The 14,588-nt window shown below is 43.0% G+C and overlaps 1 protein-coding gene and 1 pseudogene across 1 annotated transcript; one reads left to right on the top strand and one right to left on the bottom strand.

The window, feature by feature from the left end:
• The first annotated feature begins 2,092 nt into the window (after positions 1-2,092).
• On the top strand, positions 2,093-2,725 carry LOC116867398 (annotated as a pseudogene).
• A 6,203-nt stretch (positions 2,726-8,928) lies between these two features.
• On the bottom strand, positions 8,929-14,515 carry CUNH15orf48 (chromosome unknown C15orf48 homolog). Its single transcript, XM_032856594.1, has 5 exons — positions 14,330-14,515; positions 12,550-12,611; positions 12,304-12,389; positions 11,074-11,134; positions 8,929-9,337 (listed from the first exon to the last, which is right to left on the bottom strand). The coding sequence occupies exons 1-5, from the start codon at positions 14,397-14,399 to the stop codon at positions 9,269-9,271; spliced, it is 348 nt and encodes a 115-aa protein (XP_032712485.1). The 5' UTR covers positions 14,400-14,515; the 3' UTR covers positions 8,929-9,268.
• Between the last annotated feature and the right edge of the window lie 73 nt (positions 14,516-14,588).

The following is a 14,588-nucleotide window of genomic DNA, read 5'->3' on the forward strand; positions in this document are numbered from 1 at the left end:
TTAGCCATGTGTACTAACCTGAAGAGGTTATGTGTTAAAACACAGAATCCTGGGCCTCCCCGACCCCAGATATTCAGAATGACTCGGCCTGGGGCATGGTCCCAGATGATGCCGTTCCTACCAGTGGAACCAACTGCCTGGACAGCGGGAGGGGGGTGTCGCACCTGCAGCCCCCACCCCGAGGTGAGGAATGCTCCCTACTTACTACTGGAGGAAAGTAGGGCAATGAGGAAATAATGCAGGCATGTAATATCACAGCAAATACATTTCTAAATATTAACCCACCCCACAGGCTGCCTCCTGAGATGAATCCTCCTTTGCAAGACAAGGTTCTGAGAAGTTAGGAAACTTGTCCCAGTCATGCAGCTCTTGGCTGGCAGAGCCCGGAGTCAGGTGCTGACCAGTCTCCTTGCTCCTGGCCCACTGTGTCCACTGGGAAGCTGCATTAACGTGTGGCCTGATGGTCCCTCACAGAACCGCTATCATCTGTCCCGATAAGGGTGGTCAGTTGTGTCACCTCTGCAGAGAGAGGAAGACGTTCTCAAGCGCACAAGCATCTACCCACATGCCTGATAAATCACTGCTTCCAGGTTAAGGGGCCCGACCAGGGTGACTGAGCAGGTGGCCCGACTGGGAGAGGCGTTTCTACCCAGGTCCTCAAGGTCTTGTCCAACCTGCTCTCCTGAGAGCAAACGTTCCACGGATGGCTCAGCACCGAGTGGAATTCCCCTCTAGTTACCGAATGTCACAAGGAGCAAAGAGCTTCAACACTATGCTCAGAGTGTGGCGCCCAGACCAGCATCATCAGCCTTGCCTGGGAACAGGTTAGACACCCAGATACTTGGGTCCCACCCCAGATATACCAAAGCAGAAATGTTGGGTTTGGGGCCCGGCAATCCACATTTTAACATGCCTTCCAGAAGGTTCTGAGGTATAGCTGAGAACTACTGTTCTACTGAATTAAGCAGACTGCTAGTGGAGGACTTGACCTGGTGACATGGCGGGTTCCGGGCTCCCTGGGTGAGTTCTCACATACACCAGTGGCAGAGCAGCTGGTAAAGCATATGTTAACCCAGCTGTGAAGTCAACTGTAACTTCTCCTGCTTCACTTGGTGACAGCCTTGCCCTGGAGAGGATTTACTGCTGGCAGAGCCTCGTTGCTATGGTAACTCTTGAACCCAGCCTGGGCCTTCCCTCTGTGGGGGGTAATATTTGTGTCGATTAGACACTAGGTAAACCCAGTGTCCAGACTCTGCTCCCAGGTCTCTGCACACAGGGAAGCCTCTTTGTTGTCACTGCAGCAACAGACTGAACTAGAAGCCCTGGTCCAAGGGACCTCGTTAGCGGGTTTCTTAACAATCTTCAGCAACTTCCAATTTCCTGTTTCCAGAAAAAAAGCAAATCAAGTGTAATATATAAGGTAGGGGATTACTTCATAGAGTGGTTAAAAAAAAAAAGTCAACCTGTCTTATTTCTTGAGGAAAGATCACAGGTAAATGTGGAACAGATTTTTTTTTTTGAAGGGGGCAATAATTCACATATCAAATTCACCCCTTTTAAGTGTACAGTTTGGTGGAGGGTTTCAAAATATTTAAATTATATATATATATAGCGAGAGAGAGAGCGAGCGAGCACGCAAGTGAGTGGAGGGGCAGAGGGAGAGGGAGAGAGAGAATCTCAAGCGACCTCCCTGCTGAACACGGAGCCTGATCCCATAACCTTGAGATCATGACCTAAGCCAAAATCAAGAGTCAGATGCTTTACCGACTGAGCCACCCAGATGCCTCAGTTAGGTGGTTTTTAACTTAAAAAGTGCCACAGGGGCTCCTGGGTGGCTCAGTTGTTAAGCATCTGCCTTTGTCTCAGGTCATGATCCCAGGGTCCCGGGACTGATCTCCACATTGGGCTCCCTGCTTGGCAGAGAGCCCGTTTCTCCCTTTCCCCCTGCTTGTGTTCCCTCTCTCACTGTATCTCTGTCAAATAAATAAATAAAATCTTTTAAAAAATAAACATAAAAAAATAAAACGTGCCACAAAAAAAAAAAAAAGTGCCACAAGAGAGTGGACTGGAAGGGTAACAAGATGGTGTGGAGATGGTGGAGCTCTGTCAGCTGAAGCTTGTTGAACTTAAAGCAGGAATGTCGTGCTCATGGTTTGGAGACCAAGGGAATAAAACAAGATCTCATCAACAGGCTCCAGGCATATCTTGAAGAGGAGGCAAATGAAGATGTACTGGAGAGGAAAACAGAGGAAGAAGAACCTATCAAGGAGGAAGAACCCCCTGAGGAAACTGTGGATGAGGCAGCAGAGAAGAAAGTGGTAAAAATTACTTCTGAGATACCACAGGCAGAGAGAATGTAGAAGAGAGCTGAATGAGTCCATGTATCCATGAGTTTGGAGAGTAAGAAAGCTGCTCAGGCAGCGAGATTTGGCATTTCTTCAGTTCCATCCAAAGGCCTGTCATCTGATGCCAAGACTATGGTTAACCTGGATAAACTAAAGAAAAGAGCTCAAGGATTTGGTATGAATAATCTCCAGAAAGTCTTGAAGATGATGAGAAGCTGATAGAGAGGAAGGAGTGATTTGGGATTGTCACAAGCTCAGCTGCAACGGGAGCCACAGAGGATACAGAGGCCAAGGGCAGAGCACTTTGCGATTGTCCGATGAAAAACTCTTCCTGCTTTCTGTTCTCCAGTGGTTTCCATCTCTCAGACTTGTCTTGGTGATATATACACCTAAATGCACAGTCACGTGCCTGGGTCCTTCCCTTGCAATGAGAGAGCATGGACCCTGGTACATCCAGAAACTTCAGCAGCAATTTGACTCATTGCTGTTCCAACAACTTTAAGGTAGTTGTTCTTATGTTGTTGTTTTTTTTATTATTATTTTGCTTGTAAATAAAAAAAAATAGAAAAGAAAATGATAAATAATACATACATGCATATATACATACAAATAAACAAATAAAAAGTGCCACAAGAGAACTTTCTGGGGTGATAGAAATGTTCAGTAGCTTGTTTTGCATGATGACGTCATGGATATATATATATACTTAACAAAACTCTTCTAACTGAACCATTAAGACCTATTCATTTTATTTTATCTAAACTATACCTTAGTTTAAAAAATAATTCTAAAAGTATATGGTGCCAGGACACCTGGGTGGCTCAGTGGTTAAGCCTCTGCCATTAGCTCAGGTCCTGATCCCGGGGTCCTGGGATCGAGCCCTGCTTCCCTGCTTAGTGGGGAGCCTGCTTCTCCCTCTGCCTGCTGCTCCCCCTGGCTTGTGCTCTCTTTCTGACAAATAAAATCTTAAAAAAAAAAAAAAAGTAAATGGTGCGACTTCAAAAAAATCTGGAACACTTAAAATCTGAGAAATGTTCAGTGGTTGACTCAATGAACTTGTCTCCAAACAAGAGGCAAAAACAGGTCACATTTCCCTTGTGGTACAGATCCATTTCTCGTTTGTTGATAAGGAAAATTCAGATAAGCTAAGGTATTATAAAATAAGGCTAACTTGCCAGAGGCAATATAGCCTTAACAGACACCAAGGACTAGTATCAACCTCACAATTACATGCAACTATGTAAAGGAAAAATCACATACATTTACTTAATGTAAATACAAAAAATCCAAGTTTAATTTTTTAAACAGCATGCCCACTCCCCAAATAAGCAGCACTTCATTATATATGTATTATAAGTCATGCCAAGGGAATGAGAAAGTAGGTTTTAGCATGTCTGCAAGAGTTTTAAAATTCAGAGTTTTCCTTAATTTTATTCTAATTTTTACTTTAAAGTGTAGTAGTATGCACATGGGCAAATGATGGAATAAAACATCCACAAAACGAAACACAAAAGCTTTAGTTTCTAGAGAAAAATGGCATAATCACCCAAGGCAACTTTCTAAGCATGGGGAAAAGACAATACAAGGGCCGATGACCAGAAAATCGAATTTGATTTTCATAGCTCTCCTGGGTACATGCACTCAGCTTCACCTGCCTTGTTATTCAAATCACATATCGTCACTTCTGAGTGGGAAAATATATGTAATGTACTTGTGTGAATATAGTGATTACTAAAATACACACATTTGTCTCTAAGGATGTGTCTTTATATAAATATTTTTGTTCTTATGTGTTTTCTGGATGTGAGGTCATCTATGTGGGCTTATATGTAGGGGTTTTTATCTCTAGCTAGGTATTTGTGTAGGAGAGAGCCGGGGTGAGATGTATTTATCTATGGGTGTGTTTGTGCTCTCACAAAGGTTTAGAATTGGGGCGTTGTACACTCAAAGTGGACCAGTAACTAGAGGTAGGGATGTGTGAATTTCAAACAGGCAACGTTCCCACTAACGGAAGAATATAATTTTATTATTTTTTTTTAAAGATTTTTATTTATCTGACACAGAGAGAGCACAAGCAGGGGGAGTGACAGAGGGAAAAGCAGGCTCCCTGCTTAGCAGGGAGCGCAATGTGGGGCTCCACCTGAGGACCCTGGGATCATGACCTGAGCTAAAGGCAGATGCTTAACCAACTGAGCCACCCAGGTGCCCCAAGGACACAATTTTAAATACATTAACACCCTTCTACTTTACAGGGAAAATAATTTTTTTAAAAAAGGGAACACTTTTTGAACAACTAGTGCTGTCCACACCCAGCTGGGTACCTTACTATCTCTTGTAATTTTCACAATCAACCTAAGCAGGTACAAATTGACCCAGCTTTATAGTTGAGGAATCTGAGGTTTGTCCAAAGCAACAATAAGTGGCCAAGCAGTCTGATCTCAGAGCCTGTAATTTCTCTTTCTGCCAGAAAGTCTCAGCTAAACTACGAGACAATCTTCTCAAGGAGGAGAAAATGTTGAATGAGTATTTCATTAGACCTCGCACCGGGTTTTAGTGATATGGAATGTGATTTCAACTTTATTCAGAAAAATTTCTTCACTTCTTATTTTCACATGAGAGAATTATAGATGTTTGCTTAAGGCTGAAGGTCATAAAGCTGAAAGGACTCTGGGCTTTAGTTTAATTGTAAACTATAAAGATCTGACCCAGAAGAGCACTCCTACCTCTCTCAACTCCAGGATGCATCTCCTGGGTCTCCTCCCCTAACTGTTTCTCTCAGGCCCCATCAGGGACCAGATCCTCCCCTTCTGCACCCCCCCAGCCCCCGCTTCCTGAGGATGTTCCTTTCTGCACGGTCTTCATCTCACCTCAATGCCCTCTGCCCTCTGTAGGCTGCCTCATCCACGCCCTTGGTCTCACCCGCCCCTGGGCTCACTCCAGCTCACACCCCCTTGCAGTTCTGCAGAAGTAATCTACCTAGATAGCTCACAGGACTTTCAAACCCAGCAATTCCAAAGTCTATCTCATTTTCTTCCTTATCTACCCCTCCCTGGAACATTCCCCTTTTTTCTCCTATATTTACCGTGGCACCACCACCCACCCACCTATCCAGGTGAGAAAGCAGAGAGTCATTTGGGACATCCTCCATCTACATTCAGTAAGCCTTGAGGTCTTCCCATCGACGGCTCTCAAATACATCCTCCTTTTCTCTATTCCCTCTGCCGTTGCTTTGGTTAGTTATGACCCTCACTACCTGTTCCCTGGACCACCCCCACAGCAGCTGGGCTCTGGCCTCCAAAAAGTCCCTGCCAGTATGCATGTCCTACCCTATTTGCTGTAGCCAACAGGAAACCAGATTCCCTTCTGCCATAACTTAAACCCTTTTCTGGTTCCTTTGTACCTGCAAGCTAACAGCATAAGAGGCCCTACTGAATACTTGACATACGTGATCAGATCTACATTTCAATATTCCAATCTATACTCCAACATTAAACTCCATGGTTTTTTTTTTTTTAAGATTTTGAGAGAGGGAGGGAGGGAGCACACGCAGGGGGAGAGGGAGAAGTAGGCTCCCCGTCGAGCAGGGGGCCTGATGCAGACTCCATCCCAGGACCCCGGGATCATTACCTGAGTCAAAGGCAGGCACCCAACTGAGCCACCCAGGTGCCCCTAAATTCCATGTATTAAACGACTTAAAGTTTCCAGAAGATACGCTATTTTAGCCCTCTATGCCCTGGCAAGTATGTACTTCTACCTCAATTGAACGGATTTCCAATTATTGGTTTTTCAAGAATCCACCTTCTTTGGGAAGTTTTTATACCTTGTGCTTATCTCTCTTCTAGCTCTATCATCTCTGTATTGCTCTGATTTGTTCATTGGTGCATCTGCCTTTCCTACGTCAGATTCTTGAAGACAGCACAATGCCTACCACATGGTGAGTGCTCTGTAATGGTACAATTTCTTAAATATTAAGTTATGAGATCTCAAATTTTAAAAATTCAAAGGCCACACCCAAGAGACTCTTATCCAGCTCGAACTCCATTGGGATAGCAGTTCTACACAAGCTCCTTCCAAGTCATGCTGATGACCACATATTTGTCAAGTATTCAGTACAGCAACCTAGCAACCAAATACAACAAGGGGCTCTTGGAATAGAAGTACAGCTATAAAGGACATTAATATTAGAGAGAATGGAAATGGGTTGTATGGCAGGTGATATTATTGAATTGTTAATCTTTTTAGGAATGATGGTATTACAATCGGCTACAATGTCCTTTCCCTAGGCATAAACTTTATGAGGTCTGTACTTAAGTTTGTATTTATTTTTGAGAGAGAACAAGTGAGCGAGCATGTGCACATGAGGGCTGATACAGGGGGCAGAGAGGAAGAGGGAGCAAGAGAATCTCAACCAAGCTCCATGCCCAGCATGGAGACTGACAAGGGCTTGATCTCATGATCCGTGCCAGAGTTGGGCACTTGAACCAACTGAGTCACCCAGGTGCCCCTCAAAGAGTTCATTTTAAAAGGAGCAAAATAATATAGAGAGCAAATGCAGCAAAATTTTCAATAAAAAGTAGTATTCTTTGTACTAATTTGCCAACTTCTCTGCATATCTGAAAGTTCTCAAAACACATTTGGGGCAAATGCTAAGAACATAACCAAAAATAAAATCTGTCTTTTGAAATTTAAGTATTAATACTGCTCTTGGGGTTTCTCCTGCCCAAACCCACTGCCTGGTACCTTCTATTGCCATGTTCACCCCTTAAAACCACTGCATTTCCATAATTTTGTGTTTTTAAGGTTGCAAGGTACAGCTACCCCTCACAAAACACTCGAGTTTGCTCTCCTAGTTGGCCAACCGTCGCAAGACCGTTTATTTCCCTAAACGGCAGCATATTGCATTTTATAAACCTAAGCAAATGAAACTGTGCTTTCTCACTGGTCCATGTACTATCTTGACATCAACTACTGGAGCTTTTCATACGGGAAGACTTGAGGTGATTAAGGAAATCACGTCTGAGGGATTAAAGTCTGGCAAGAGCTAGTTATTTCCAGGAGGGGAGAGGATAGCCCTTCTCTTAAATTTCTACTACATTCAGACCAGTTTTTAAAAGGCATTTATCACCTTTCTCTAAGAGTTGAATTTAGATATATGCCCCAAAGAAATGAAAATATATGGTTCCACAGAAACTTGGGACATGGTGGTCCCAGCGCTATTATTCATGTAACAGCCTAAGTGGAAACAGTCCAAATGTCCATCAAATGATGGGTAAGCAAAATGTGGAATATCCATACAGTGGAAAATTAATCATAAAAAGGAATAAAATATGCTTACGTGGCACATGGATGAATCTTGAAAACAATCAATGGAGCTCATACAAAGGTTATGTAACATTTCATTTATATGGAATATCCAGAATGGAAAATTAGTAAGACTAAGTTTATTAGTGTCTGACTGGGGCAGAGAACAGAGGGGTCAGGATGGGAGAATGACTGCCAAAGGTATGGGGGCGGGGGGGGGGGGATAGAAATATTCTGGAGTCAGATGGAGATGGTTGTAAAACTGTTGTGTGAATATACTAAAAACCAATGAAATGTGCACTGCACATCAATGAATACTATGGTATCTAGGTTATATTTCAATTTTTTTTAAAGGTAATGGAGGGGCACCTGGGTGGCTCAGTGGGTTGAGCCGCTGCTTTCCACTCAGGTCATGATCTCAGGGTCCTGGGATCGAGTTCCACATCGGGCTCTCTGCTCTGCAGGGAGCCTGCTTCCCTCTCTACTTGTGATCTTTGTTAAATAAAAAAAGTCTTAAAAAAAAAAAATGTAATGGAAAGCAGTACCTACTCAGTCCCATTTTTAAGAACAGTCAAGGGGGGAGCCCAGGGCATGCTGGGTTTGGTTGCCCTTTCAGTCTTCCAAGTCACCACTGGCCAGAGTGAAGTGTCCCCATCCTGCGAAGTGTGGCCAAAGCTCCCCATCACCCCCCCCAACCCTTGCAGGGTACCTATGTTAGCTTTGGTACCTGAAGGGCCCATCTGGGCATGCCCCACATTCCTACTCACCACTGTAATCCCAGCGCTTCCTTCCAAGACCAATTGTCATGGTGGTCTCATTCCCTTATCTTCATTTTCCTCATTGTGCTCACCATTTTTTATTCATCTTCTTCCTAAATTTGGTTTTGTTCATTGCTTTATCTCACCTGCACAAGCATGGTGTGCAGCTAACAGCAGTGGCTCAATAGTATAATTTCTGGTGAATGAGTACACTTGTCAAAAGCATTTACACAAAAATTCGCACCGTGTATTTTTTTTTTTTAAAGATTTTGACAGAGAAATCACACGTAAGCAGAGAGGCAGGCAGACAGGGGGGGAAGCAGGCTCCCTACTGAGCAGAGAGCCCAATGCGGGCCTTGATCCCAACATCTTGCCAATCATGACCTGAGCTATGGCAGAGCCAAGGCAGAGGCTTAACCCACTGAGCGACCCAGGTGCCCTGCACTATGTATTAATTTAAAAATGAAGCTCTATGCTGCAAAATGTGTTTTTCTCCCATAAAAGGACATTCTCCTTCATTTAAATATGTATCTTTAAAAAATCTCACACAAGTAGTATTTTATTATAGACAATTTAGGTTATAAATCTTTACACGCTTTTAGGAAAACATTCAGGCATCATAAACATAAAAACCTCAATATGCAAATTAAATTTACAACGAGAAAACAAACACAAACTTATTTTTGAACTACGTGGCTATTGCTACACTACCCTTATAACTCCTATCCAGAGTCCAAAAATGTAGTCAAGCCCTAAAAATGTAGCAGAAGCATTTCCGCACACTGGTATCCATAATCTAGTTTGTGCAGCAATGTTTCCACTAGATTCATAGAGTATTTTTTGGAAGAAAGAAGCAAAAGCTGGTCATTTGGTGGCTTTTCTGACTTTCTGCAATTCTTCAATGGGTTTCCACTCTTGGTTGATGGTTAGAAGCTTGGGAAAAAAAAAAAAAGAAAGAAAAAAGGAAATTTTTTATTTTATTTATTTTTTTTATTATTTTATGATCTGTCCTTCATCCTCCTGTCCCTTTTTTGGGATTCTCCACACTCCCTTGGAAAAAGCATCACCATAATAGGTATAAAAAAGAACCATCTCTAAAGACATACACAAAACAGTAATGTGGGCCCTAAAGAACTTGTGGGTTCCCAAGTACCATAGGATCAGAAAGAAACGTCATATATATTTTCCCACTTTCACGTAACAGGTTCTAGGTTTTTGAGTTCCCCATGGCTTTATGTGAACTCTTCTAAGTTCAAAAAGTTTGTCTACCCCCGGTGAGTGGCCGTAGAATGCTCCAGCACAGGGGCGTGGCACATAGCAGGCTCTTAACCAAACTTCCTCACTGTAACTCCGCAACAAAAGGTACAAATGATCTAAGTTAAGCAATAAGGGAAAAGGGGCAGAGCTGTGGACAGTCCTTGACTTCCAAAAAGCTCAAATTCAGAGGTTCTCATTTATCCTCACATGTTTTCTAATGCTACAGGATCCAGGAGATATAGGTAGGTTTTTTTGTTTTGGCTTTTTTAAATTTTAAACTGAATTCCAGTTATCATTAACATATAATGCTTGATTCAGGCATACGACAATTCTCTACATTACTCGAAGCTCATGATTCAATAACTCTATGCATTACTCAGCACTCATGGCAAGTTCACTTAATCCCCATCACCTACTTCCCCCATCCCCCACCCAGCTCCCTCTGGTAACCCCTTGTTTTTTCTCTACAGTTAAGAGTCCGTTTCTTGGTTTGCCTTTTTCCCCCTTTGCTCATTTGTTTCTTAAATTCCACGAATGAGTGAAATCATACGGTATTTGTCTTGCTCTGACTTATTTTGCTTAGAGATGCAGGTAGTTTTGAAGATTCTAAATGTCCTTCATTAGGTCAAACTCTGCTATTTCAGTGTTTTGTTAAAAAAAAAAATTTCCTGACTGACATTAAGTAGTGTTAGTTTCAACAGACTCAGTATTTCTTATTTCCAAAATATTCAAAATGTTACAAAATTTTTGCTAGTCTTCAAAGAATGAGTGCCTGTTAGTTGATTTTGCTTGAAGAAAAGGCCACTCCTGTTTCCCACAGCTCATTATTTTTCCCAACAGACCTTATACTAACTTTAGATAAATGATACCATGAGATAAAATATCACAATAATGATTAAAGTTAACATTTGAGTAGGTACTCTGGGCCAGCCACTATGCTAAAGGTTTTTATGTATTTTACATTCTTTAATCCTCTTAACTCTGAGGTACAGCCCTATTATTGAGCCCACTTTAGAGATTCTGAGAGCCTCAAAAAGGCCATGTTGTCCAAAATCACCTGTGAATAATGGAACAAGGGCTTGATAGATCTCTACAACTCCATAGCACTCCCCTTACCACTACACTAAACAGGACTCTAAATGTGAAAAGTTATTAAATCCATTTTGCTGACAAGGGTGTTAAAGCTCAGGCTAAATGTAAATCACCTTAAAAAAAAAATTTATCTCAGAGCACAAGCTGGAGGAGGGGCAGAGGGGCAGAACCTCAAGCGTACTCCGTTTTGAGTGCAGAGCCCAACATGGGGGCTTGATCCCATGACCCTGGTATCATGACCTGAGTGAAATCAAAAGTCAGACAGTTAACCAGCTGAGCCACCCAGGCATCCCGTAAACCACTTTATAATACAGCAATACCTTTCTGGGTACACTAGGGTCCACAGTTTCCCAAGGTTCTGGATTTCTTTTCCGATCAATGCTAAAAATAAAAGGAAGCTGATTAAACACTAAAGTAGGTGAATTTATACATTTTTATTTATTTTTTGTTTTTTAAAAGATTTTATTTGGCAGAGAGAAAGAGAGGAGAAGGGAGGGAGAGCGAGCGAGCACACAAGCAGGGGCAGCAGGAGGCCGAGCAGGCAGAGGGAGAAGCAGGCTCCCTGCTGAGCAAGGAGCCAGATGCACTACTCAATCCCAAGACCTAAGCTGAAGGCAGGACCTTAACCAGCTGAGCCACCCAGGTATCCCTAAATGTAAGTGAATTTAAATAAACTCTGACACTGGGTCTGTAAACAAGCTGGGACATTATAGAACAGATCCAGACTGATAAACAGGCATTAGTCAGTTAGTTCACTGAAACTGATGGAAGGTTGAGTAAGGGAGCCTCAGGATTTGGCTCAAATGTTGAGGTCCAGTTCCTCTGAGGGTAGAAGCTCTGTGTTCCCTTTGTTGGGCGGGATGGGAGAATATTCCCATAAGCTGAAGAGCAGCAGTCAGGGTTTGGAAGTGTTAGGCTAAGAGCAATAAAAAAAAAAACAAAAACAGTATTCTCGCTCTGGTTTCTGAGACAGGCAGAAGGGCTGGGGTTGAACTCCGTATAAGTGGTGAACTGCATGGTGCAAGTCCCCTCTGCCAGGACCTGGCTTTATTTATCCCCCTTTCAGTCCTGCTCTGGGTCAAGATCAGTTTCCAATTTTTCTCTTCTTCATATTCCAGGTCCCGTGGTATCTGATCTTACACAGAGCTGAGATTAGGTTCACTGTAGACAACTCAATCTATATACTCTACCACATTAAGATACTCTACCACATTAGGAAAGATCTAATAAACTGTGATATTAAAATAATGATTTAAGTTTGATGATAAATAACCCAAAAGACCATTTAATAACTTTAAATTTCACAACTTAAAAAAAAATCACACTTTACTTCACTGCACAAGTGGAAGAGGGCCAATGGATGAAAGGGTATACAAGGAACAAACTAATTTTATCAGCATAATTTAACAGTCTCCTGGTTATCAGAAAGCTTTCTAGTCCCATGTTTGACATTCTTATCCTAGAGGTAAAGCTAGGAAACGGATACCACGCATTTCATTACTAAGGTCAACTTAACACTGCTAAAAACGTTTTTATAAATGCCTACTTACATCACATCAGTTTTTTGAAGGGAATATACAGCAAAAGACAAAGCTCCACCCGCTGCTGTGGTCATGATCAGCACCAAAGGAATAAGCTAACAGAGAACAGGTGGAGGATAAATATTCTGATGTTTCAATGTGAAACACGTGAAATTTAACACAACTAAATATCACTTAATACTTTCTTCAAAATCTGCACCTTTATCTTTAAAAAGTAGTTTTAAGTCAAGAATTTCAATGGTCTTAAAAACTTACTTCCTTCTTTTTCCTCAGGAGTTGGAGAAAGTTCATGATGACTTCAGCGTACAACGCCAAATCTAGAATTTAAAAGATAAGAGAAAATTCAAGATACTGATCAAAACTTCAGCCACTCCGACCCAACCTGGGGAAGGCCAACTGGCCAACGTCCTCCCCACAACGTCCTCCTGAAGTCACCGGCAGCTCACCTGGGAGGCGGGGCTGCTACACTCGCGCGGACGATGCAACCGCCCCAGACGGAATTGGGTCCCTGAGTCCGCCCTTATATACTGATCACCAAGGATGGGCCGGGCTAAGGCACTCTAATCACGCGGACCCGGCTGGGGGTGTGCGGGGCTGACTCTTTCCCCGCTGTGCGTCCGACTGTCGGGCGCCCCCTGTAGGACATCCTCCCCGCGGACGCGACGCAGCCAAAAGCGGGCACTGGCGCCCTCTGCTGCCAGGCGTGGTCCTTCCCCGTCGCCCGGCGAGCGCAGAGGCTCCGCGTTTTCGGTGCCTGGGACCCGGCCCAGCGCCTGCAAGGAAGTGGGCCCTGAGAACAAGCGGAGCTCGGATGGCCAAGGCCTGGGTGAAAAGCGGGACCTCTAAAAGGCAACCCGGAAAAGGAGCCGCGGAGCTGGGGGCGGGGGTACGGTGGGGCTCCCAGGTGCAGGCAGGTAAATTAAAATCAATCCAATCACATTAAAAGCTCCGGCATGTGATGCAGCGCACATATGGAGATAATTAAATTGTAATATCCATTTCAGAAGAACTCCCATGGTGTTGATTTGTTCCATTAAAATTTTTAAATTTCCACTCCCCTCCTTCCCCCATTTCTTTAAATGGAAAAAATCAGGAGGTGAGGGAGAAGAAACAGAACCAGCTTTGGAAACATTTCCATCTCGGAAACGACAGTCTTTGCTTTCGTCGAGATCTCCTTTTAACTCGCCCCTAAACTACCAGCCTTGCCTTGCACAGAGCATGCAGGAGGTTGCAAAACACGGAAATGCTAACCCTTCCGTTAAACCAAGGCCTAGTGCCAGACTCTGGATCTGAATCTTTCTGGCGTTTTTGCAAGGCGGTTATGTTATTTAGACTCAGAGAGACTCGAGTCACGTAGCCAGTTAGTGGCGGGCATGTAATCAGAACCCAGGTGAGTCTGGCACCCAACACCGGCGGTGCTTTCGGCACCACGCTCTCAGCTCCTGCAGTTAAGCCAAGAGCCACTAGCTCGGTTATTTTAAAACAATTATTTTAAAGCTCTTTGAAGTTCAAGCTATGGGTTAACCTTAAAATGGAAACATCTGGGATGCAGCTCAGGTTGTGGATCAAGACCTCCATCAGCCCCTTGCTCAGTGGGGAAGCTGCTTCTCTGTCTGCCTGCAACTTCCCCTGCTTTGTGCTGTTTCTCTGACCTAGATTAAAAAATCTTAAAAAAGAACAAACCTCTTTATGTCCTCTGGAAAGGGCCAGGGCCAGATCTGTTTCATCCCATTTTAGTTCTAGGCATAGGCTTTGCAGTGAAACAGACATGAACTTGGAGCCCACCCTGCCACACTTTATCAGCTGAATGACTTCGAGGAAACTACTTAACTTTATTGAGTCTCGACTTATAAATCTGTAAAATGGGGACAAACCTAGCATAAGAGAAGGTTGGAAAAACTGTTAGAAGGTATGTTAAGTGCATGGCATTCTGCCTTGCTTGTAGTAGGCATTTAATAACTAGTAATTATTATTCGCAAGGATTTGTTTTGTTTTATACAGGGCAGGTGATAAACATAGCTTCACACCCACTTATTCTGATAAGGGTTTTTACTGTGTGACCTCAGCACTGTAACTGGAGACATTTTCTGGTCGGTTAGGTTCATTATTCAGTTCAAAGAAAACTCAACACTAATTCTCTGTGGTTTGTATTATATACAATCAAAGGAGCCTTTTAATACTCCTTCTGCAGGATTTCTAAAATTACTTTTGTCAGAAGTTTCTTAAAAAGCCCCATTTTTTAATAATTAAAGATAAGTGCTTCCAGGAAGGAAAGGAAGAAAAAATGAAGGGGG

The sequence above is a fragment of the Lontra canadensis genome, unplaced genomic scaffold, assembly GCF_010015895.1.
Source record: "Lontra canadensis isolate GAN:19392208 unplaced genomic scaffold, GSC_riverotter_1.0 scaffold12, whole genome shotgun sequence".
NCBI lineage: Eukaryota > Metazoa > Chordata > Mammalia > Carnivora > Mustelidae > Lontra > Lontra canadensis.